This window comes from Plutella xylostella, chromosome 14 (genome assembly GCF_932276165.1).
Source record: "Plutella xylostella chromosome 14, ilPluXylo3.1, whole genome shotgun sequence".
Lineage (NCBI taxonomy): Eukaryota > Metazoa > Arthropoda > Insecta > Lepidoptera > Plutellidae > Plutella > Plutella xylostella.
The window spans coordinates 1,464,574-1,491,359 of record NC_063994.1 but is presented as its reverse complement, the minus strand read 5'-3'; the positions used below and the strand labels follow the sequence as shown (position 1 = coordinate 1,491,359).

At 40.4% G+C, this 26,786-nt stretch overlaps 1 protein-coding gene across 1 annotated transcript in view; it reads right to left on the bottom strand.

Annotated features, from left to right (window-relative positions):
• The window catches only part of LOC105395364 (E3 ubiquitin-protein ligase UBR1), a 49,995-nt gene that overhangs the window by 19,774 nt on the left and 3,435 nt on the right, over positions 1–26,786 (bottom strand). Inside the window, exons 3-17 of the mRNA XM_048625508.1 lie at positions 22,923–23,071; positions 21,808–21,969; positions 21,149–21,303; positions 19,363–19,508; positions 18,983–19,079; positions 17,000–17,142; positions 16,362–16,454; positions 15,536–15,801; positions 14,939–15,117; positions 5,575–5,772; positions 4,967–5,153; positions 4,410–4,595; positions 2,141–2,289; positions 1,459–1,624; positions 903–1,017 (exon numbers count right to left, since the gene is read on the bottom strand). Coding sequence (XP_048481465.1) covers positions 903–1,017; positions 1,459–1,624; positions 2,141–2,289; positions 4,410–4,595; positions 4,967–5,153; positions 5,575–5,772; positions 14,939–15,117; positions 15,536–15,801; positions 16,362–16,454; positions 17,000–17,142; positions 18,983–19,079; positions 19,363–19,508; positions 21,149–21,303; positions 21,808–21,969; positions 22,923–23,071 — 2,391 coding nt within the window. The remainder of the gene's footprint in view (positions 1–902; positions 1,018–1,458; positions 1,625–2,140; positions 2,290–4,409; positions 4,596–4,966; positions 5,154–5,574; positions 5,773–14,938; positions 15,118–15,535; positions 15,802–16,361; positions 16,455–16,999; positions 17,143–18,982; positions 19,080–19,362; positions 19,509–21,148; positions 21,304–21,807; positions 21,970–22,922; positions 23,072–26,786) is intronic.

Below are 26,786 nucleotides of genomic sequence, written 5' to 3'. Positions count from 1 at the left end.
GACCTAAAACCAGATGGATAGACGTAGTGCAAAAAGACCTACGACACTGCCAAGTCTCTGAAGACGACGTTGGAGACAGGGCGAAGTGGAGAGAGAAAACGAGGAAGGCAGACCCCACCACCATATGGGACACATAGCCTGAAAGAGAGAGAGAGAGAGTAATAGATGCGAATTATCATTGAATGCGGGATCACTGTTAACGATATACCATCAACCATAACATTATTTTCAATAATTCACTAAATGATAATTTAAACACGGAAGTCGAAAGTAAAATAATTTTCACGTCGCGTAAGTATTATTTTTATTGACGTCGAGTAAAGTAGATTGCAATAATAAATATTTCTTAAGTTCGGTTTCGGAAGTTGTAGGTAGGTATAAAGTATGGTTAGTGTAATGATTAAGTTAGTTAAATTAGAGTAATAAACTGTACAAATAAACTTGGATTAGTGATAAGTGATTGCAGTAAACTGTAAATAAACCCAGACTAATTTCTGTAAAAAGACTCTTTCTTATAAAGGAACCACTACAAACTTGAAAACGCATTTAAAATTAATGCACATTTCCGTATACAGCGATTAACCAAACAAAAAACCCAGTAGGTATAACATCATTCTTAACCTTATCACCTCTGAGTTTAATTATTTGAAGTCAATAAAAATAACAAACAACCAATCAGCGTTTTTATCTGTTAACAATTATTCATTAATATTAACTGTTAATATATTATGATATTTTATATTATTCATTATCAATTAACCATTATTCAGTTTTAACTCTTATTCACATCTCTAATAATTAACACGACAACCACGTATGGATGATACAAGAGTTAATTTAATGTGTGTGCCGAAAAGCATTTAAAATTAGATTTCTACACAAAATATTTCAATAATAAATACCTGTTAAGTTCAGAATGCGCCATAGGCTTGATGCAGAGCATCTGTATGATCTCCTTCTTGGTCCTGTCCTCCGCCGTCACCTCGCCCACGCCCGGCACGTAGCGGGAACCCACCACTGGGGGGGATAAAAATATTAACAATAGGTTCGATAAAAGAATGAGTCCGTATCTGTACATGGGGATTTAAAAACGTAACTCCGGTGGCAGTAAATATGGTGTATGAAGCGTCTTCTTGGGTAATTGTAAAAATTTACACTCACGATTTGGCCTAACGTATTCCTTTGTGGGATAGGCAGGTATAAATTGCTGTACCATGTTTTCACCACTATTATGGATGACAGAAAATCTACCGCGCACTTCACTTTCTCAGTCCATGTCCCACAGAACACTGTGTATAATGCTCGAGCAATGATACACAGTCAATGACAAAATAGAAGGAAACCCAACCTTAGTCCCGAAATAATAAGGGCGTTTTTGGCATCATTTAATGCAATCCCCAAGACAAAATACCTCCGTTAAACAAATGAAGATCCGTCAAAAACATCCAATAAAATTACCAGTGATCAATAATCCCAGGAACTCATCCAGCATGCTAATGGTGTGCCTCAGGGCGTCCTCCTCGATCCCCTTGCTCTCGAAGTCGGGCTTGGCCCACTCGAGCAGGTTCAGCTTGTTCATCACGTGGATTATGAACTCGTTGCTCTCGATTAGGGAAGCGCCGATCTGGAAATCAGGGTAGCAGTTTTACAAACTAACTGTTAGAAGAAGGAGGATATGGATAGTTCTTAAAGAATACTTAACGCTCATGCTCATTTTATTTACTTTTTATTATTTCTTTTTGTGTTGTTTCTGTGTGTGTTCGAAATAAATGTATTTTCTTCTTTCTTTCTTAAAAACATAGATGGCGCTAGTAAAACAGTCAGTTGTCAAATAGTAACGCACGGATCTGTCCGACAGATATACAGACACAGATGTAGATATGCCACAGGTGCATCTGTACCTTGTTACATACCCGACCAGGTAAATTTGTAAACCAGATCTGTAGTCAGTGCGCATCTAGGGTTTGTCATCTTGGTGAAAGAATAAGCCAGTGAGATTAGCTTCAATCGCTGACTGCATAGACTGTGCCGGACGTAAGTATACGTTTCTCATGCAGCCTCATCGAGGCAGTTCCTTCAGGGGTGTCCCACACTGTCCTCTTAGTTACTAAAGAAGCAGTGAGGGGCGTCCCACGCTCACCTGCAGCATCAGCACATCTCGGTCCAGCATCTCCGCGCGACACTTCACGTTGTGGTAGAAGTACAGCTGGTTGAGTAGCGCGAAACCGTTGCGACGCCACATGCCGGCGTGCACGCCCGCTATCATGGCCGTGGTCCGAAGGACCGGTTCTGGGGGAGGAAAAGTGGGAGTGAATTAAGTAGCGAATGATTTTGAATATACATACATAATTACAGTCGTTTGCAATAGAAACCAACAATCATGTAAACAAATATGGCGGACTGACATTGACAGCGTATTGTTTATGCCCATAGTGATGTCATAGTGTTCTAATTAGATTAAATATATAAGCCATAGACTATAAAATAAAACTGATTATATATAAAAAAAAGTGTTTATTAAAACAAATTTAAATCTTCGTCTTCGTCATCATCACTATCAGAAGTGTCGCCGGTGACCGTAATTATAAATGGAACCACTATGTCATCGCTTGCCATGTCTAAAATGTCGTCGAGCTTTTTCATTTCTTCCTCTTCCTTTTTTCGTTTTGGTTAATTATATTAAGCTCTTGAATTTTTTTTAAATTGTATTCAAATAATATTAAATTAAAATAATTTATTAAATTAAAAATAAAAGATAACTTCAGATTACGAACAACACTAACTTTTCAATGACTTATAGAGTTCGATGAGTAAAAAACTAAGATGATAGCTTGTCAAATACTTCGAAATTTTTACGTTGCAAATGTTTTAACAAATTTAACTTATAAATACAAGTTAAATCGTGTTGAAGATAATGTGAAAACAATGGTGTGTTCGTTGAAATCAGACTTTGTTCATAAATTGATCGAAAATGTATGTGATTACGGAGTAATCGTGACAATTTGGTTTGTTTACATGATTGCTGGTTTCCATTGCAAACCACTGTATAGCCAGGAAAAGTTTACAGAACATGGATCTTCTATAAGACCAGGCTTTTGCGATGATCTACATGGAAAGCGCAGGAGACAATTTTAATTGAAGAAAAACGTCACTATATCGCGGTTTGCCATAAAATGGCGCTGAGATTGGTGAAATTCTTATTAAATAAGTTTATTGACATACATAAACGTCACTTTATCGCAATTCGCCATAAATATGGCGCTGATAGTTGTGGGACGTGGATTAAACGAGTTTATCGACGTCGATAAGATACCCATGCCGCAGGGCCAGACCTAGAGTTTTAAACCTATAACCATCTATTTTCTTACCTATGAGCTCCTCCGGCGTGGGCTTCGGCTTGTCCGGCCTCGAGAACTCCGGGCTGTGGTAAGACAGCCCGTGCTGGTCCAGCAGCAGGTGCAGCCGCGAACCGGGACAGCGGCCGGTGGATGGACACCGGACGGGACACCTATAAGCTACTAAGTCCTCGCTGCACGGGACCAATATCGACGTAGATAAACATCACTATATCGCGGTTCGCCATAAATACGACGCTATGATTTATGGAACGCTTATTTAACGAAGTTATCGACGTTTATAAACGTCACTATATCGCAATTCCCCATAAATACGGCGCTATGATTTCGACGCGCATTAAACGAATTTATCGACATCGATAATGGACCTGTGCCGCAGACAGAGGCGTAGGTTACTTACCTATAAACTCCCCAGCTGTCGCTACACGGTCCTTTATCCATTTAGATAAAGCCATTATATCGCGATTCACCATAAATACGGCGCTGTGATTTGGACGTGCATTAATCGAGTTTATCCACGTCGATAATGGACCCGTGTCGCTGGCATAGGCGAAGGTTACTTACCTATGAGCACACCAGGCGTAGACTTTTTTTTACCTATAAACCCTTTCAGCAGTAGTTTTCTTACCTATAAGCTCCTCCGGCGTGGGCTTCGGCTTGTCCGGCCTCGAGAACTCCGGACTATGATAAGACAACCCGTGCTTATCCAACAACAGATGTAGCCCGGCCGCGAACCGGGACAGCGGCCGGTGGATGGAGACGGGACGGGTGGACACCTATAAGCTACTCAGTCTCCGCCACACGGATACGTTATCGACGTTGACAAAAGTCACTATATCGCGATTTGTCATATATACGACGGTGTTTTTGTGTTGGATGCTCATTACACGGTTTTAGCCAGTTTTCGATGTATGGGTCAGTTATCGACGTCGATAAACGTCACTATATCGCTATTCGTCATAAATACGGCGCTGTGATGTGGAGGCGCATTAAACGAATTTATCGACGTCGATAATTGACCCGTTCCGCGGGGTCAGACATAGTTTTTCTTACCGATGAGTTCCTCCGGCGTGGGCTTCGGCTTGTCCGGCCTCGAGAACTCCGGGCTGTGGTAAGACAAGCCGTGCTTATCCAACAACAGATGTAATCCGGCCGCGAACCGGGAGAGAGGCCGGTGGATGGAGACAGGGCGGGTTGAGACGTCGTACGGGATGACCAGGGCTGACTGGTTGCCTAGCTCTGTGGGGGGAAAGAGTGAGATTAGTAGGTATTTTTTGTTTGTACACAAAAAAACTAAAGACGATTGTAGAACTTATTCTGACTATAAGAAGGTACAAAATACGGATTTATTATGAGATCAATACAGAAACCATCTTGGCCAAAATGGCGCAAAATTACGCGTATATTATTTATAAAAGAATAAGGAGAAAGTATACGAAACGAGAAGTCTATGAGCGGGCTATGGAAATCAGGATTTTTCTGGAGGATCACCTGGCCTGCTGGACCAACATCTTTAGACAGGAAGTCAAGCTGTTTATGCACTCCCTAGGAAAGCCTATGTCTAGCAGTAGAAAAATATGGGCTTCATGATGAGTCCTATCTCCACTGACCGGCTCGCTCCCTGGGCTCCGTGGGCTCGGCATCACACAGTCGTCGGAGAACCATGCGGTATGCGCTGGCAGTTAGGGCCCGGTCAGCCCCGCACCACTCCAGAGCTAGAGTGATGCTGTGGGCTAACTTGACGTGAAGGTTGAAGGCTGACTCCCATTCGGGCTCGTATTCCATGTGTTGGCCGACCTGGAATAGAAAGAAATATGGATTAAAACGTTTTTCTAATATAAAAACAGGTGACACATACGACACATACGACGTAGACCTTCCAAAGCTGAAGCGTGCAATAAAAGTCTATTGATTACTAAGCTAAAATCTGACTTGCACTATTTCAGTTAGAAAATGGCACTTTTTTGTGTGCATATGTATAACATTCCACTGTTTATACGTCCTAAGTCCCCAAACAGCACCCTCAAAACTATATTTAAAATCCAAAATCGCTTGCCATCTGACACTTCATAAATGAATAAAAGTACGTAAACCACATCAACATCCACTTATGTACTTAGCTAGATGGGATGACGCCTCGCGAAAGGTGGGTGGTAATTGGATTTGGTAAGCTATAGACCGCATCCCGTGGACTGCTATAGGCTGTCGAACCACCGACCTGTCTGACCACCTCGTCCATGCCCTGCATCATCAGCAGCAGGCTCAGCATGAGCGTCAGTCCGTGCAGGAACCCGCGGCGCAGTTCGTCGTCAAACGTCGAAGGCACGCAGCTCAGTATGTACTTCACGTCGTATAGGACGAACTGGGCGCGTTTGAAAGCGCTCGAGACGTGGTTGCGGTCGAATTCTAGACGGCCCTGGGGAGGATAGAAAAATATTAGTATGTAAGGCAAATGGTAGTGATGTAAAAGGAAAATTTTACTGTGAAGAAAGGTGTAAAAAGGTTCATCAATCATCAATCGATCGCGCCAAGAATACAAAAAAAGAAGAAGACTGGAAAGCATTTCAAATTGCTAGGAACAACTTCAAAAAAGAGACTAGAGCAAAAACCAGGGAATCCTGGAGAAATTTTTGCGCAACAATCCAAAGTGAATCGAAAGCCGCGAGGGCGAAAAAATGCGTATCGAATGATTCTCAAAATCAGCTAGATACATTAAAAAATCCAGACGGAACTTATACAAAAACCGAAAGCGAAAGGAACAGCCTCTTGCTGCTCACACACTTCCCTGGCTGTGAAATGTTAGCGGAGGCGTCGTGTGATCAAGATATGCTGTCACCAATTATGAATTCTTCTAGTGACGCTGACTCCATTGCAGCCGCCGTAATAAATGAAGAAAAAGTTAAATGGGCTATCTCTTCGTTCCTTCCCTTTAAGTCGCCGGGAGCAGACGGCATAGTGCCGGCTCTTCTACAGTGGGAGGTCGACATTATTGTACCCAGGATGATAGTTATCTACCGGGCCTGTCTGGCCCTGGGATATATACCAAAGGGATGGAGAGAGGTGAAGGTAGTATTTTTACCTAAACCAGGTAAAGATGACTACACTTCTCCGAAAGCCTATAGACCCATCAGTCTGTCATCATTTCTTCTAAAAACTTTAGAAAGACTTTGCGATAGATATATACGTGACGGTGCACTTTCTGTGAAACCTGTTCATCCTAATCAACATGCGTACCAACCAGGTAAGTCGACAGAGTCGGCTTTACACACAGTGGTAAGCAAAATCGAAAACTCAATATTGTTACAACAATCCTGCCTTGCAGTTTTTATCGATATTGAAGGAGCTTTTGATAAAACTATGTTCAATAGCATAAGTAATAACCTTAAAAATCATGATGTAGACCCGGTCATCAGTGCCTGGATAACAAATATGCTTAAATCAAGAACAGTATCTTTTACTTCAACAAATACAATAAGATGCAAAGTAGCAAAGGGATGTCCGCAGGGTGGAGTGTTATCTCCATTGCTGTGGGTTTTAGTTGTGAATGATCTACTTTGCGATCTAAATAATAAAGGTTTTACAACAATAGCCTACGCCGATGACATCACTATTCTCATCGGGGGCTTGTTTGTTAACACCTTATGTGAAAGAATGCAACTTGCACTAAACATTATAGAGGAATGGTGCCATAAACATGAACTGTCGGTGAACCCGACCAAAACAGAAATGGTGCTATTTACTAAAAAGACTAAAATAGGCAATTTAAAACTACCTAAACTATTTAATACAACCTTAAAGTTGACAAATGAGGTAAAATATCTTGGCGTATGGCTAGACCACCGTTTAAGCTGGTCTAAGCATATTGACAAGACCCTGAGTAAAGCAACAATATCTCTTTATCAAACTAGTAAACTTGTTGGATCTAAATGGGGATTAAAACCGAAGCTATGCAAATGGCTGTACACAGCGGTGGTCAGACCTATAATAACCTATGGAGCAGTAGTGTGGTGGCAAAGATCAAACCTCACCACTGTGAAAAACAAACTACGACAGTTTCAAAGACTTGCATGCGTTTCAATCACCGGATGTATGAAGTCAACCCCAACAGCCGCCCTAGAAATAATTCTAGGACTTCCACCACTCGATATTATCATCAAGCAGGAAGCTAAAGCGGCGGCGATAAGGCTAAGTAACCTGGGACTCTGGTCAACGAATACCACTGCACAGGGACACAGTCGCATACTTGACATTGCCAAGTTGTCGGCTCCCGGGTCCACTGAATGCAGCGACACTACTATAAAGACGTTTATCTTCAACAGAAGCTACACTATCCAGCGAGATCAGTGTGGCACATCAGACGAAAACAATTACGACATCAATATCTACATTGACGGAGCCAAGAACAAAAAGGGCAGCGGTGGAGGTGTCTTCTGCCCGGAACTTAATTTACAATACTCTGTCAGCTTCGGGAACAAAGCTACTGTTTTTCAGGCAGAAGCTGCCAGCCTACTTGACGGAGCTACACAAATAAAAGACACAAAAAATAGCAATATCTGCTTCTACACAGACAGTATGGCTATTTTAGGTGCCTTAGGTAGAACTGTAACAAAATCTAAATTAATTTTAGAATGTCACAGAACACTGGAAAACCTAAGCATTTCAAATAATGTAACAGTACAATGGATTAAAAGTCATAACGACAACTTAGGAAATTGCGAGGCTGACCGACTAGCAAGAATGGGATCAAATACCCTACCAATAGGGCCAGAACCATTTATTAGTTTGTCATCAAAGGCAATAAGGCAATGTCTCACCGATAAAACACTATCTGAACACAATCAGGAGTGGAAAAATCGTGTAGATTGCAGACAAACTAAAGCGTTAATTGTATCACACAACCATAAACTTACACGCTACTTACTCAACCTGTCCCGTAGTAATATATAATTAATGGTAGGATTAATAACAGGACATTGTTGCGTGAATAAACACTTATATACCATAGGTAACTCAACTAGTCCCTTATGTAGGACATGTAAGGAAGTAGATGAGACGGTTGAACATATTCTGTTAGCTTGTCCACCTACTACAGAAACAAGATTATCTATTCTTGGACCAACAGAGCGCCTACCTCAGCTATTACAACACCCAGGCCTGCTACTCCAGTTTACTCGGGAGCTAGGCTGGCTGAGCTGAAATCAAGGGGATATGTACAAAGGTTCCACTCGAGAGAGCCACGTACAGGAACTTCACCCCCAATGAGAATAGAATAGAATAGAATAGGTGTAAAAAGGTTTTTTGCAAAATTTATATATTCAAATATTGCATTTTAGCGTTGGGTCATAGGTTGCACTTGGGCACAGCAATTTCAGTGGGACGAACAGCGCACTCATGTGCGACATAAATTTCCGTCATTAGCTCTGTTGTTTAGTGTTTTATTATGGCTAAAACACTGCATATATTTTAATAGAAATTTTCATAAACATTTCAGAATACATTTCAATACAATTTAACCCAGAAATCTCTCAGTAAAACATTGTACATCCTTACAAACCCTTAAATTCACACCACCACATAACGTAAGGTGCGTTATGTGGTAGCATTAACCCGTCGGCTGCACTCGGACACGAACGTATTCAGTACGACGAACAGCGCGTCCTGCTGCGCCACCAGCCGGTGCGCGAGTGTCGGCGTCGTGAACAGCTGCACGGACAGAGACGAGATGGGCAGAGTGGCTCTGTAGCCTCACAAACCCACGAAGCCAAGCAAGTCTATAGTTACATAACGCACTAGCATTGACGCGTCTACTGTACTTAAGAGGCGAACGTATTTAAAACGACGAATAGACGAATAAACGACGTATTAAAACACTAAGCACTACAGAAGACACTTAATTTATCCGAGAAATATGTCAGTAAAACTTTCTATAACCTTCCAAAATCCACCGACAAACCGAAAAACTCACCTTAGCATTAACCCGTCGGCTGCACTCAGACACTAGCGTATTTAATACGACGAACAGCGCGTCCTGCTGCGCCACCAGCCGGTGCGCGAGTGTCGGCGTCGTGAACAGCTGCACGGACAGAGACGAGATGGGGAGAGTGGCTCTGTAGCCTCACAAACCTCACCCACACAAAATTAATTTTATAACACCACATAACGCACATTAGCATTTAAGCCTATTCAAAACGACGAACAGCGCATCCTGCTACGGACCAACCTAAAAACCCTAAGCACTGTAGGAAATATTTCTATGTCGGCTTTATTGTCCCTGACCGGTCTTGGCCAGTACAACCACATATTAAATAAAAACAATAAAATGCTAGACCTGGTGATTTCGAGTTGTGAGTGTGAGGTAAGTAAGGCCGAGCCGTTTGTTCGTGAAGACGACCACCACCCCGCTCTGAGACTAACTGTCCGGTTCCCGTCCCCCCCCCCCCCCGCCCGCGAGCCTGCCCGAGGCGCCGCGGACTGCGCGTAGGTATCATGCTGCCGGTATCCCGCAATCAATGAATCGCTAGCCAAAATTGACTGGGATTCCAACTTGTCTGTTGATGATATAGAAACTGCCGTGGATAACTTCTATTCTGTCATTTACAAAGTTATCGAGGAACATGTTCCTGTCAAAGTACATATCCCAAGTCAAAAACACCCTGTATGGTATACACGCCCTCTCATAAAATTAATTAATAAAAAATTAAAAGCTCACAAAAAGTGGAAAATTTATGGTAGACTTCAGGACTATGAAACGTTTTGTTCCCTCCGTCGAGATCAAAAACGTCTTGAAGTTTCATGCTATAATACCTACATTTGCAATGCTGAAAATAATATTTGTCGTAACTCTCGTCATTTTTGGTCCTTTGTTAAATCCAAAAAAAGCTGTAATGATATACCGGATACGATAAACCTAGATAATCGCACAGCGTCGGACGGCCAAGGAATATGTAACTTGTTTAATGAATTTTTCACATCTGTTTTTGAACCCAGTCAATGTCAAATTAATGTCACGGGTAACACAGAAGAAAGTAACACTGTCCTCATAAGTACCACTAATATAACCATCGACTTAGTATTGAAGTATCTGAAGAATATTGATGTAAACAAGGGTTGTGGTCCTGATGACATACATCCTTTGTTTGTAAAGCAGTGTTGTGAGCAACTTGCCACTCCTCTAACAGTATTGTTCCGTATGTCACTTGACACTGGTAATCTTCCAGCTAGGTGGAAGCAATCTTTAATAACACCAATTTTCAAAAGCGGCAATAAGCATAATGCGAAAGACTATCGAGGTATATCTAAACTATGTATAATACCTAAAATCTTTGAAAAGATTATTTACGACGCGCTTTTTCCTGCAGTCAGACCTTATTTAATAATAAACCAACATGGTTTCATTGACAAACGGTCCACGGAGAGTAACCTTTGCGAATATATAGATATTGTTCTCGATGCTATGGACAAAGGCCACCAAGTAGATGCAGTGTACACCGACTATTCAAAAGCCTTTGATAAAATATGTCATAATACTTTAATAAAAAAACTGGAATTGTTCGGTGTGCACGGCGATTTGCTACGGTGGCTGGAGTCTTATCTTCGCGACAGGACTCAAGCAGTAGCTGTCAAGGGTTACGTCTCTAGTTTTGTACCTATCACTTCCGGAGTTCCTCAAGGATCCCACCTTGGTCCTCTATTGTTTAACATTTTTATTAATGATGTCATTAAATGTTTCAATAGTTCTTTTCCACTTCTTTATGCCGATGATACTAAAATATTTGTTAAAATCACTTCTATTCACGATTGTCTCAAACTGCAAAGTGACCTAGACCGGGTATCAGAGTATTGCGTACAAAACAAACTATATCTTAACGTAAAAAAATGCTGCATTATTACTTTTTCAAGAAAACTAAACATAATTGATTATACTTATAAAATATCCGATCAACCGTTACTTAGAGTTTTTGAAGTGAGAGACCTAGGTGTGCTCCTGGACCATAAGTTGTCTTTTGTAAATCATGTCAATAATGTAACAGCCAGAGCTTATAAGATGCTAGGTTTTATATTTAGAATTGGTCACGACTTTAATAATCCACTAACACTAATAATACTTTATAATTGCTTTGTAAGATCCATATTAGAATACGCTTCAACTGTTTGGAATCCCCAGTATCAATGTCATATTGATTCAATTGAACGAATTCAGAATAAATTTATTAAACGTCTACATTACAAGTTTACAGAATATAATGCCAGTTGTATATCCTTAGAAACTCGAAGGGAGCACCGTGACCAATTATTTTTGTTTAAGCTGCTTAACAATCATATTGACTCGCCCTACCTGGTGAGCAGGCTGTCCCTCCAGTGCCCGCGCTTCTTGTCTCGGTCCGCGGGTAGACTGTTCTCCACGCCTGTGTGTAAACGGAACTACACCGAAAACCGTTTCATAATAAGAGCGTGCAACAAATATAATACCACATATAATAAACTGGACTTGTTTAATACAAGCCTAAACTGTTTTAAGAGATTGCTTTCAAAACAAGAGGGTAATAACATTAACATTAGCAGGTAAAATTAAAATTAATATTTTATAGTATTACTGTACCTATATACAGGGTGTTAACTAGAATGCGTTTGAGCGGGAAATGGGGGTTAGTATTAGTCGTAACCAAGCATGTTTCTAAGAAAAAAAACATCAGAATCTGGAATATTTATGTTTAAAGTCTAAAGTAAAGTGGAAAGTTTTACCTTAATCAAAAACATGGTCACCCTACACAAACACATAACCAATGAGACATTCGATTGCAAAAGAACACACACTGTAAATTTGTTATCAACTTCACTTTTCATAATTAATTTTATGTAACTATGATTGTAATTAATTACACAGTAGGTAATAACAATAATTATTAAATAAAATTGAAATTATTCATGGTGATTAATGACATACAGTGAAACTATAAAGTCCTGAAATTAATGTTTGAGGAACTAAAATTTTCAGGAGCCTGGCACCATTAGAAAAGAAACATAAAAGTCATAACAATTGTTTATGTCAATAGGCGGTTGGCTGTTTTTTTGAATTTTCTTATTAATTATAAGGATTATCTAGACAAAAGCAACAATTTACGCTTTTTTGCAATTAGGAAGATGAAGAAAAATATTCGTAGTCAAGCTAGTGAAGTTATTTATCGAGTTTTAATACAATGTTTAGCGGAACATCAAGCTGGACACATTTTGTCGAATTTGGAGGATGTTTACGCTCGTACAGCGTCTATGACGGGTATGTAGCATTGTACAAATTGTAATAACTCATTTTTTATTAGTACCAACGCTTCATTTATCGATAAACCTAGGTTTAGAGCCCAAGTCGAACATTGTTTACATACCACTGATTGTAGGTTTCATCTGGTTTCAGTTGAGTCAAACCTTAACATTTTGATACTTGAAGATATATTTTTTGTTTACTTACTAAATTCACATTGTGTGATTTTGGGGGGCATTGTGTAACTCAAAATGATTTTTTTATTTTAATTTATAGTTATATCGGACCAGCGTGCCAAAGAGGGCAAAATATGGAATATTTCTAACTGCTGGAAGAAACAGAACTGGCCGTCCAAAAAGAGAAATTGATGTCTTTACTATGTGTGCCCTTCGTCAACAGATCCAGTTTTTTTATACACTTGTAATAACATTATCTAAATAAATATTTATTGGTTTCACTATTAGCCTTCATATTAACCTTCTAGCTTGTATAAGAGCTTTTTTGTAGATGGTAAGTTGTTTTTAAAATACATAAATAGGTAGGAAGTTAACAGCCAAAATTTCAAGTATCAAAGTCAGTTATGTTTCGCTATATAGGATTGCTACATGAAAGATAGCAGTGCCCTCATTTAATTTCAGGACTTTATAGTTTCACTGTACTAATCAACAATTAAACAGCTGATGTGCATAAAGTTTCATAGATCGTACAGAATATAATTTATGACTTTCTAGGAGCTCAGAACAATAATTAAACATTTTTACTCAGAATAAAGTAACCGTTTAGTATTCACCCTTGATACTCACCACGTTTTATTTTTCTTTTATTACCTAAAGATGCGTACAGACCGGCCCAACGAACGCCCACCGATGGACATTTATCATACATAATACAGGGGCAGATTGAGCAACGAAGGTCAACAAAACCCGTTCGTTGGCGTTCGTTTGGCCGGTCTGTACGCAGCTAAAGATAAAAGACCACAATGCATAACAGGATGATAACAGGGTCTACTTCAATGACGAATTGGTTTACTTACACTCGCTCATCTCGATTTGTGTTGTGTACTTGCGATTGAGACGTCTTTGATGACGAATAGTACGGAAATCCTCATAATAAGTATGGCCTCACTTTGAATACCAGTAGAATAATAACAATCTCGCGTATCATAACCATCGAGTATTTATGATAGTCATTACCTTCTCTGTGGATCTAGTCTGTCAGTCAGTCATTGTTGTTTACTTGTTTACAATCATTTTTTTACAATTATTACCTAAAAGGGAAAAGGTACCTACAATTCTATCTTTTGATTACCAAGCCTTGTTCCTCATCTCGTTTTATGTTGTGCTGTGCTGTGAATACGTGTGACCTATGATATGAAGCATAAAATGAAGCTGTTCTGTATTCATAAAAGATAATTATTGTGTATCAATAAAGTGATACTTATGGAGTAAAATGAAATGTCTACAATGGATTGGGTACTTTGAGTACCCAAAATCTCGGTAGGTACCTTGATGATGTGGCTCCAAGTGTGGTGCTGATGCACACATACTTTTTTATTGACCTTGGCTTTGATTTTTTTGGCCTTGACCTTGGCTTTCAAGTTCATGGTCATTCTGTCAAACGTACCTAAACATGAATAGGGTGACTATGAAATTTTAAAATCAACTAAATAAAACTGTTTTATGTTGGTCAGCTTAAAGCAAATAAAATGCGTTTTTTAATGTCTTATCGTGTTCAGTATCATCAGCTGCATCTACCATTTCCCGCTCCAACGCAATCAAGTTAACACCCTGTATATATTATTATTTATGTATGTATTCATAAATACTATACTAAGGTATATATGTAAGTATATAAATTATATATTATGTTATTCAAATCTATAAAACAAATTAATAACTTACAACTAAGTAGACTAATATAACTGAGATATTTAAGTTCTAATAATATGTTAAAATGTATTAAGTAATTATAGCTTTTTCTCTGTAACAACGAAAGTACCAAATTATTGTTTGTGAAAACTTTACTGGCCTATGTACTATTCATTTGATAAGTAACATTATGTATTAAGCATGCTGTTTGTTTTCCAAGAAATAAATAAATAAATAAATGAAATAAAAATACAATTTAACCCAGAAATCTCTTAGTAAAACATTCTATAAACTCCACCCATAAAACCCCAAAATTCACACCATAACGCACCTTAGCATTAAACCGTCGGCTGCATTCAGACACATACGTATTCAGTGCGACGAACAGCGCATCCAAAAAAATAACACACCTTAGCATTGCCATTATAAAATACAATTCATATAAGCACATAACACACCTTAGCATTAACCCGTCGGCTGCACTCGGACACGAACGTATTCAGTACGACGAACAGCGCGTCCTGCTGCGCCACCAGCCGGTGCGCGAGTGTCGGCGTCGTGAACAGCTGCACGGACAGAGACGAGATGGAGAGAGAGTGGTCGTGGTCGTCGCGGATGAAGTCCTTCAGCATTGAGCCTGTGGGAGAAAAGGGGGGGTTTAGATTTTTTTGTATTGGGGCTGATAATGGTAACTGATGGGGAATCATTTATGTTGTCCAGAGTGTATGGAAAGAGATAATTATTGTCTGCAGGAAATAGGAAATTACAGATTCCTGACGTAGATCACATATTTCGCTTCAGTTGGATTGGACAGGACATATCCAGCGGCAGCGTTGGTATTTTAGCTCCTTAGCAGTGGCCTACAACCGGCGCGGCGGCGGTCAACTACTAGGTGTTGATAATGTAAATAATTACACTTGATCATCACGTTTCTTAACCGGTCACATACAAGTCAAACTGAACACTCCTTCATTATCATCATCAGCCTTCTATCGCTTACTGTTGGGTGCAGGCCTCCTTTTTTGAAAACCAATTGTTACTCCTAAAAAACTCACCATAATTCCTCGTAAACAACTGCGCCATGGTCTTCTTAGTCTCGTAATCCATCAGCGTAGTCGCTATCAACAGTCTATGCCAGGCGCTTCTTGCGGCCTTCCACATTCGCCAGTCATTCAGCATGACCCCCTCAGCTACCCCCCCGGCGGGGGTGGGGGCGGGCCACGCGGCGGCGCCGGCGGCCGTGGGCCACTCGAACTGCCCGAGGGCCACTTGGCTGACGGCCAAGCGGAGGGCCGGCTCTTGGGCCACGAAGTTTTGTAGCCTGTTTGGGGAGGGTGGTTAGTTTGTGGTTGGTTGTCTTATTTTATTATAAGCAGATTATTATTGTAACTGTTACAAAAATACTATTGTAATCTGAAAGTCAGGAGAAAGATAAGATTTAAATAATTATCAAAATTTTGTTCTGAAAATATTAGAAAATTTACAAAACCGGTCAGACAGAAGTTAAAGAACTTCAAGGTATTATAAATTACCAGCTTTTGCAAACAAAAAACCTTTGTTCTTTTGAATAGAGGTAGAAATTGGACAGTCATTTCGTATTATACACCATTTTACGCTTACTTTTATTCGTTACAAAAGGTCTTACTAAAAATAATAAGACACGCTAAAACAATAGTTCATTCATTTGTCAAACTACAGTAACATCTATAGAGCTTCCACTATGTTATTGTATTTTAGACGTTTCCTTATGTCTGGTAAGTAAAGTTGGTTTTTCTTTGCAGTCATCAAATATGTATTGGATTTAGAATGTCAAAAAACCAATAATATAATGGACAGAGTATAATTTAACTTTTTAAAATTAATTAAACAACACAAACTCACCAGGTGAGCAGCTTCATGGCGAAGGTCTGGTGCGCGACGAGGTGCGCGTGCATCACCAGCACCTTCAGCGTGGGCCCGTGCCGGGACGTGAACCTGGGGACACGGAGCGAGACGCCACTACCTTGTAGGGGGGCAGGGCATGGCAGAGCGGTGGTAGCTCAGTCGGGTATCTTACGCAAGATATGCGAGTTCGAAACCCGGCGTTGACATGCACCAATGAGTTCTTTGAATTTAAGTACAATGTATACTATCGCTCTTACGGTGAAGGACAACATCGAGAGGAAACCTGTATATCTAGATTTAGCACTTCTAGATATGTGAACCCACCAACCCGGAGTGGACCAGCAGGGTGGGATATGGGAAACCTTGGGGATATGCAGAAAGGTCCCATTCGTGAGAGCTATAGGAGCAGGTACTTACGCCCCACACATAATAAAAAGCCGTATTTTAAGACAGACTGACACACAGATACACAGTGACTCACGTCTCAATATCCGCCAAGTTACAACCAAACTAAAAACAACGTACAAGAGTAGCTATCCTAGGCGACCGTATGTATTCTAACTGCTGTGCCGAGGGTCGTGGGTTCAATCCCCGCCCCGGGCGTTTCTTTTTTCATTTTTATTATTACAACTCACATCTCAATATCCGCCTTCAGCTTGTCGGCCTGCTGGAACGAGGTGCACTTGACTAGCGCGCGGCCCTCGCGGTCTATCAGGCTCACCAGTTCTACCGAGTCTCGGTGGGAAACCTTCATTACTCGGGTTAGGGTCGTTATCACCTGCGGGGAAAGGTTTAGATGCGGTTAGCTGTTGGTGGGAAGTAGAGATGGCGTGGTTTGATTGGTCCCTGGTGAACCAATCACAATGCCACCGGCTGCTGCGTTTCAATGTTGCTGGGGTGTATAAAAGGAGCATTCCTGACTAACGTATCTACTTTACTTTATACATATACTTATGTGCGCGCACTTCTGAATGGCTAATCGTTTCACCACGGTGACTAACCCCAAACCAGCTCTAGTGTTGGTCACTGACAGGCTACACTGTAATTAGTAATCTTACGGAATTCTGACAGTTATCAATTTTAGACAAATCACAGATCACAAACCTTTTTGGGCTGGGCACTTTTTCAATACGAGTCTGGACATCTGAGACTATAATATATTTTTTTTAGTCCCTGTATCCATTTAATTAAGTGCGGCGCTCCAAATTAAAAGCGGATTTACCTACGGTGAGAAGCGCCTCCAGCATCTCCATACTGCCTTCCTAAGCTTGGACCATTTCCCACCACGCTGGTCCACTGCGGTGTTGGTGGGTTCACATATCTAGATGTTTTCCTTCTCCGTAAGAGCGATGGTATACATTGTACTTAAATTCAAAGAACTCATTGTTACCTACATGTCAGCGCCGAGATTCGAACCCGCATCTCTTGCTTGAGAAGCGGGCGCTTACCCGACTGAGCCAGTTGGACTGGCACACTGAGTGTTCCGTACAAGTCTACTTAATTATATACCTGAGGTAGTTTTCCTTTTAATTTCATCATAATTATGTACATCTATACGAAATATCAGCTTGATATCTTAACCCGTTTCCGAGAAAAAGGGTGGTGACAACAAAGTGTGATCCTATAAGGGTTCCTTTTTTTCCTTTTGAGGTACGGAACCCTCAAAAAGAATAGTGACAATCGGATCAATCGTTAAGGAGATATGCGTGGACAAACATACATACCAACAAGCATATAAACATACATAGGTACATAAACATTTATAAAATTTTGAATATTTGTTTATTAGCCCTAATATATTGTCATATGTCAATATGGTGCAGTTCCAATAATCTTACATAAATGCCGAACATGTACTTACCGAATAGACAATCTTTTTTTGAAATTGATTAAAAAGGTTTATTATCCCTGAATTAAGTAGGAAGTGATGCCATGCTAAAGAATAAAATAAAGCAATTAAAATTAATTCGATACATTGGTCGTGAGTCGTGATCCTACTTCATATTATAAAATGCGACAGTTTGTAAGTGTATGTGTGTATGTATGTATGTATGTATATGTGTATGTTTGTTACTTCTTCATGTCAAAACGGCTGAACCGATTTTAATGAAATTTGGAATGGAGTTTGCTGACACCCTGGATTAACACATATGTTACTTTTTATCGCGGAATTCCCACGGGAAAACTTATTAAGGCGAAGCGAAGCTCGCGGGAACAGCTATTATATTGAAATATTTGTTATTTTTGTATTAGTTTACTTGAGCAAGTAAATATTTAGATTTATCTTTTTGTATAAAAATATTAAGAAAAAATTATTGCCCAGAAATGGATCGAAATTTTTCCTTTTTTCGGTAAAGAACTTTTTTAGTAGCATCACTTATAAAATGTCAGAATTCTTTCCAATTAAAAATTAGAGATTAAGAAGATTCCACTCTGTAAAAGTTTCTCATGATTGATTTAATAAGCTATCATCATCAGCGCGTAATCGTCCACTACTGGACATAGGCCTCTGCCAAGCAGCGCCGTAACACTATCCCCTGACTTCCTTATCCAGCCACTACCAGAGGGCGTCCCACGCTACGCTTGCCTATTCGTGTTCTGGTTTAAACAAGCTATACCTGTTCAAAGGTGTGTGTCTCATCGTTGTAGAGAACAGTGCAGTAGCAGTCCGGCTGGTCCAAGATCTGCAGCGGGTCGCGCTCGGCGTCTTTCAACCTGGAAATAACAATCATGAATGTTAGTTTAACAGTTACCTAAGGGTGGCAAAGAAGCGAATTTGGCAAGAGTTGAAGGGATGACATGGTAAATGCATTGATTTTGATATTGACAATTATATCTTTATACGTTTTATCACGTCGTGGTCACCCATATAAAATACTAATTATGATTAGTACAGTATCTACTACAAAATCTATCTATCATCTATCTTTCACCCCTCAGGATCAAACTGTTTGCGCTGGGGTGGCAATCATATATATTTTGCCGAGTGTACACTGACCTGAGATCATTGGGCAGGCCGGGCGCGTGGTCCGGCGTGAGTAGTCGGAAGCAGTACGACAGACAGACAGACGCGACTATCTTCATACGTTCTATCACGTCGGGGCTGATGCCTGCGGTACCGGCCTCCGAGTCTTCTGATGGACCCTGCAAGGAGAGAGGTGGTAATTGTAGTTTTAAGGCCTTCTAGCTCTTAAATTAAAGACAAAAACAATGGCTCTATCACAGGTAAACTGTCTTTTACGATCCTTTACTTAATTTGGCGAACCTTACTTTTTGCTTGCAAAAAATCCAAACACATTCTTAGACCTTAGGCCTAAGACATTAGACAATAATATGTAGACAGTAATAAGCTTGCTTCTACCTCTTTCAACGTCACCTATCTACATAGATCCAGCTAACTATCTCTGTGTTCATTTAATTATCCATCCATTCGATCTAAACCCACCCTTCTAGACTAAACAATTACCTTGCATTTGTACAAACGCCTCAATCACCCCAAACCATAATAAGGTTAACCCATAGACAATAATGACCCTGTGTTTGTCGCAGAAGGCGTCGCGGCGCCACGCCTCCGCGTCGCCGCAGTCGCAGCAGCCGCCGCCGTTGGACTGGCAGATCTTGTACTTGTGCTGTCTGTGCGCCGACACCTTGAAGCATTGCCTTACAGCGCAGATAATAAGGACCTTGGGATCCTAACTAACTAGCCCTTACACGCGCTCCTAAAGGACCTTGGGTTATTTTACAATGCTTCTTATATTAGTTACATCTGAGGCGAACCCATCCTTACAGCCGCGTGTGTTTTTTACAACTTCAAATGTGTCTTATAGCAAGCTTAACCCCTCATTACGCAATAAACTGTAAGAACATTGCGCTTTTCTGTTAAACCCCGTGTTGGCAAGCTAAACCAACACTGACACCATAAACAATAATAACCTGACTTCTTTCAACTTTCCTTTCATCCATCCATTCCATTTAAACCCACCCTCCTAGACTTAACCTTGCATTTGTTTCTAGAAACACCTCAATCACACCAAACCCTACCTTATTACATAAACAATAAGCCGCAATCAACCCAAACCCGCCCTCACCCCCACAGAATAATCACCGGGGTTTTCACTTAGAACACCACCTTCCTTCCCTTACAATCAACCACCCTTTTATAGCCCACACAATAATGACCTTATGTTTGTCGCAGAAGGCGTCGCGGCGCCACGCCTCCGCGTCGCCGCAGTCGCAGCAGCCGCCGCCGTTGGACTGGCAGATCTTGTACTTGTGCTGTCTGTGCGCCGACACCTTGAAGCACTGTCTTACAGCGCAGATAATAAGCACCTTGGCTTCCTAACTAACTAACCCTTACACGCGCTCCTAGAGGACCTTGGGTTCTCTTACAATGCTTCTTACAACCGCGATAATATCCTTGCGTGTGTCTTTTACAACTTGTCATGTGTCTTATAGCTAATAGCAAGCTAAACCCTTACGCCATAGACAGTAAGAACATTGCGCTTTTCTGTTAAACCCCCTTATGTGGTTTGGCAAGCTTAACCGACGCTGACATCAACCTTCAATCACACATATCAATCTATATTGTAGCAAGCGAAGCTCACCTTCACACCATAGTAACACCTTGTGTTACAGCTGTTCTTATTTCTTAGCAAGCTAAACACACGCTTATTTTTTTTTAGTTTTTCACTTTTTCTTATCATGTCGACGACAAAACAAAAAAGTCGCTAAATATTTCAGTTTTTCACTTAGAACACCACCCTTATAGCCCATACAATAAGGACCTTATGTTTGTCGCAGAAGGCGTCGCGGCGCCACGCCTCCGCGTCGCCGCAGTCGCAGCAGCCGCCGCCGTTGGACTGGCAGATCTTGTACTTGTGCTGTCTGTGCGCCGACACCTTGAAGCATTCCACGCAGAGCACGCATGTGTTGTCCATGCCTGGTGGAGGGAAATAGAAATGTTAGGTAGCTGTTTACAGCAATAAATCTAACCTAACTTGTGTCAGTCAGGTACCTTTCGCCTTAAAAAGTTTTCCCGAGTTTAGGGATAAAGCAGGTCATATTTACAGGTAACAGAAGGGCGTTTTGTTAGTCTATTCAATGCCCCACTTGTAACATTATATTCCACCAACCACAACGGCTACAGGCTTGATCTTCAAAATATGACCCAAGTGTACTTGGGTCATATTTCAGCATGATTTTTAGATACTTTTTTAGGCTCATTGAAACTGCAGCTGAACTGCAATTTGCAGTTAATACTTGGTCTGCCTGTCCAGAGATCCCCGCGCCGCCCCACACCAGCGGCTGCATACAACACAGGACTCACCACACTCGCGGCAACTGTACACGGGCTCGCCACACTTGAACACTCGGCCGCAGAGCGCCGGGGCGCGCGCCGCCCCACACCAGCTGCTCTAGCGGAGTGAGACAACACAGGACTCACCACACTCGCGGCAACTGTACACGGGCTCGCCACACTTGAACACCCGGCCGCAGAGCGCCGGGGCGCGCGGGCCGGCGTCCCCGCGCCCCGCGCCGCCCCACACCAGCTGCTCTAGCGGAGTGATGAGTAGGGATGTGCCTAGCTCCTCGTCGAACGACCAGTCTGGGGGAGAGAAGAGAGGGTTAGTTTAGTATTGCATGGGCATGTTGGTAATAAACACTATATTTGAGCCAATACAGACGTGCGAGTTCAGTCATAAATCATTTGAGTAAAATTCGATTAGATACGCCATTAAGGCTCTACGTATACGAAATTAACAGATGTCCTGGATGTACAGTATATGTCATAAAGGTCAAGAAATGGCTGCGATAAGGTAGATATAGCTTAATAGCGCCTTGTTCAGAGCCTATACATAACTTATTGGTTTACGTTTCAAACTAAGTTATATAATGGCAATAACGTTATCAATAGTCATTAGACCAAAAGTACATTGGCAGTAGACAGCCACCTCAATCAGCTGTGTCGAAGCGTGTGACGTCACTCGCACATTCAGACGATGCTATTTCAGAAACAATAAAAAGTTATAGTTTCAAATATATTTTTTCATATTTTATTATCGCGTTCTGATACTTCTGTCTGATGGCCGTGATTCAGTGTATTTTATACCCAACTGGTACCAGTAAAGGCTGTCACCAGTAAGTAGGTACAATATTTACAAACAAAGAATAGCCAAGCGTCTTCTCCTACACAAGGTATATTTCTAACGTTGAAAGAATGCTCCTGATCTAACTCTATCATCGTTTTGTTAAACTTTATGCTGCTACCTCATTCGTATTTGCTACCAGTAGCCTTTGGCCAATGTATCTAATTTTAGCAAATATGAATATATGAATAGCCAAATGGGGTGGTAGCATTAATAATTATTATTAATAATAAATAAGTGGTATTTTGCAATATTATTATAACTAGTTAACTAAGTATTCCCCTGTTATTTACTTTATTTTTAACTTTTCGGCTCTCCAAGTCTATAACTATAGATTTAAGATAGCATGTATTTTTTTGTTTCCATATGACTGAAGCCAAAATAAAATAAAATAAATTAATTAAAATCTCACCCAAACACGTCCTATTCGGCTGCGGCGAGTAGATCCTCGGCACCGTCACGCGCCAGTGGTCCTGGAAGTCGTTGGGAGACATGCTCCCGTCCGCCAGCTTGCCCCGCCACAGTTCCACCACCTCGTCCGCACGGGTTGGCATCGTGAACCTGGGAATAATACCATCGTGAACACGGGTTACTGAGAAAATAATTTACGAAATCAAAAACAAAACTAAAAATACTGGCCACTAAGAAATGAGTCCAGAAAAAAAAGTAAGAGACAATTCCATTTTGAGAACCCAAATAGGTCCTAAATTTAATTATAATTGGTTAATAGGTGCCGAAAATAACAATGACTACCCTATTTTTACTCTTTTTACACTCTAGAGGGTGGAGTTTATTTTCCAAATTAATATGGAACCACTATTGAGGTAAATTTAATACATCAGAAAAATAATTATCGAAATCGATCCATAACTGGCAAAGATATCGGTGAACATACATAAAACAAAACATACTGACAAATTTAAAACCTCTACCTTTAACAAAGTCGGTAAAAAAAAGAAAAATACTTCAAACACTGGCCGCTAAGACATGCTCCAGAAAAACAAAAGGAGGTTTGAGTTTTTATGTATTTTAAAGAATAACAGGCATTGAACGTAAACAATATACTGAGGTATCGCTTGGCATTCTGCCACAGTGGGTCGCAGCTAACCTTCTATTTATATAAAAAAAATAGTTCGATCGTCTATTGAAGATCAAGTGCATTGCTATTGTGAACTGTTGATGGTGATTAGATTATTATATGATTGCCAAATGAACAAATTATTTTAAAATATAGCAACTGAATAATTATACACGCGCAGGAATACTTACGTATATTTTATGGCAAGTATTCATGAAATATAAGCATCATTGGAATAGTAGCCAAGCAACAGAACCCAAAGTAATATATTGTTTTTGTTTGTGCTGTGACTTTTCGACTGAAGAACCGAGGCACCATAACACTTTTAAGGCAAATTCGAAATCACTAAAACCAATTCATCATTATCAGAAAGCCTGTGTAAAGCAGAGTGAGGCACCGATTAAAATAAAAACTCGATTATATCGGACAATATTATTATTCAATTGTTAATTTCATGTAAAAAATATCCAATGTCAATGAACTGCTTAAAATATGCCTACGTAAACTGCTTTTTACCTACAGACTACATTTCAAGCGTCGTCGGGTAAAAATAGAGCCTGTAGATAAGTAATAATAATAATCATCAACAGTCTAGACGTAACACCAGCCTACATAAGAGAAATAGATTTCGCGTGGGCATATTTAATAGGCGCTAGGCTTTATTTCTGGACAGGTCAAAAAACCAATAGAACGAACTAGATAACGACGCCAGAAACGAAACTAACGAGATTTTAGAATTTCGTTATGTGTGCAAAGTCGTAACGATAGAGAGATTTCATATGTAAAAACAAATAGCAACGTATTCAGTTATCGTATCAAGTTTACTCTACAAAAACGAACAACAGATCGCCTGAAGTATAGTTACCTCATATTTATCCGTTTAGAACTTTAGAACCACTTGTTACATTAGAAATAAGTATGTTGAAATGAATCCAGCTGCTGCAGGAATCATGTGACAACAACTACGCCTGTGGAGTGACCGCGCATGCTCCATAGAATGTGTGCGATCGACTAAATGCACCGACAAATGCACTGGCCGGAAAATATTATAAATAATAAATTTTAAAAAAAGAACGCCGCTCAGAAATACGATTCTTTGAATCATGTAATATCTATGTTTGAGCCACAGCGTTTAGGAACGATTACAAAGGTTGTAAGGAAACTTACACATATAAAATACAGAAAAAAATGTGAGGACTTACGCGTACGACTTCCGTCCCAACCGTATCTAGGCTTTTAGGTCATACAGGTACCTAGACCAATTACCTGTAACGTACAGGATGACCCGAGTTGTGTCGGACATGAGAAATACAAAGTTTTTTTTTACCTGATCTTTCTTTAAACGGCTAATGAGTTCAATGTCGCGTGCAAGGTCTTGAAACGGGAAACGAGAAAAAGTATGCTACCTGTTGAGGCTGTGAGCGCGAAAATAACACTTATTGCCGCCGTAATTAGGACCAGCAAGTATGAAATCTGAGTCTTCAATACGCCTGGACGAATGCCAAAGTTCATCTTACTACTGCCCTATAAAATGACTCAAACTGCGACAGCCATATCTGCAATTTGAACGCATATATCTGTAATTTACAGAGTGTAAAATGAACCTTTTGGATGGCTAAGGGTGATTTGATACGGCTTTGCAAAAGATAACTTATGGGTTGGCTTTCAGGAGAGTACGGTACGTTTTACTACACCGAACTTGTGAAAGCTGATATTATCGGCCATTCCGCCATTCGGATTGAAAACTTTCGGCATAATGAAGTTTAAGCTATTTTTGATATTTAGAGCATTTAAAATAGATTGGAAGTTCGACTATCAGTAAATTATCTGCAGTAATTATTAAAGATCGGGACAAGAATAATGATTTTCGGGTAGCTTTATAAGAACCTACGGGATTACAGTCACATTTTCGTACACTGCTATGAAAGTAAAAAAACAGATCTTTGTACAGAATTTCACACTCCAACTGCAAGTCACGATGATAACTAAACCATGAAGGTCGATCAGTGTCAACATAAACAACGTAACCTCCAGAAAGACATACTTCTCTACTTTACTTTGGTAGACGTTCTATTTATTAGGGTTGTACGTTGTACTGAAGCTTGAACCCATTCTGAGTGAGAATGCTACTAAGGGGGGTGAGGTTTCCTTGCAATACACTGTACGTATAACCGAGACAAGGTGATACTCTAGTCACTAGAGTCTAGTGCCAGCCCCGTTTCGTTAGGTTGGGTGACGACTTATGAAATTTTGAGGGTTGCTTTGTGTAGGAAAGCTATAAATATACAGTTAGAAGGGCCAGAGGAAAGGTGGCAAAACATCGTTTTGCATTCCCACGATTGAAGAAGAATCTTTCAGTGTGACAGCAGGCAGCCGCACTATAAACATAATATGTAGTTATGAATGGTATTTTATTACAATAACTTTTCCTGTACCTTAGTATTTTGTTAAACTCTTGCGCATAATCATAACAGTCCACATTGACCACATTTCCACTAATATCACGTTTACAGAAGCAACACAGCACATCATACCAATCTTTGAACATTTAGGACCAATCTAACACAAACCGACAACAAAATAATTAAATCACAGTCTTAAAGTTGATTAATTTGAATCGTGCAACAGAAAAATGCCACTGGATGGATATGAATTACTTAGCTTTCTATCGGCTTCGTGCCTAAGATAAGAAGTAACGTAAGAGCTGATTAGTAATTTGTATGTCGAAACGTGAAACAGTTTGAACGACACGTTACCCGTTTTCTAAACTACGTATTTATTTATAGTGACCTGTAATTCCCGACGACTTGGTCATAAACTACAGGCACTATACCTTCAGTCAGACGGCAGTCTGACATCAGGGATCTATGGATCTAGCCGCTGCAGCGTATAGACACAGTACTCACAAGGAGAGTCGCCTCGGGGTGGTGAGACCTCTCCATGATGTCGTGACAGGTGCCGGAGCACAGTGAATTTTATGCCGACCTAACTATTAGATGCCACGGTTACCCATGGCTTTATCATGAATCTTGAGGCAATATTTATTTCCATTGCCAACTATCATCGTGTCACTGGGCTACTAATCGTTAACTATAAATAAATAAATAAATATGTGGGGACATCTCACACACAGCCATCCGACCCCAAGCTAGGCAGAACCTGTGTTATGGGTGTCGGACAGCTGATATATCTGCACAA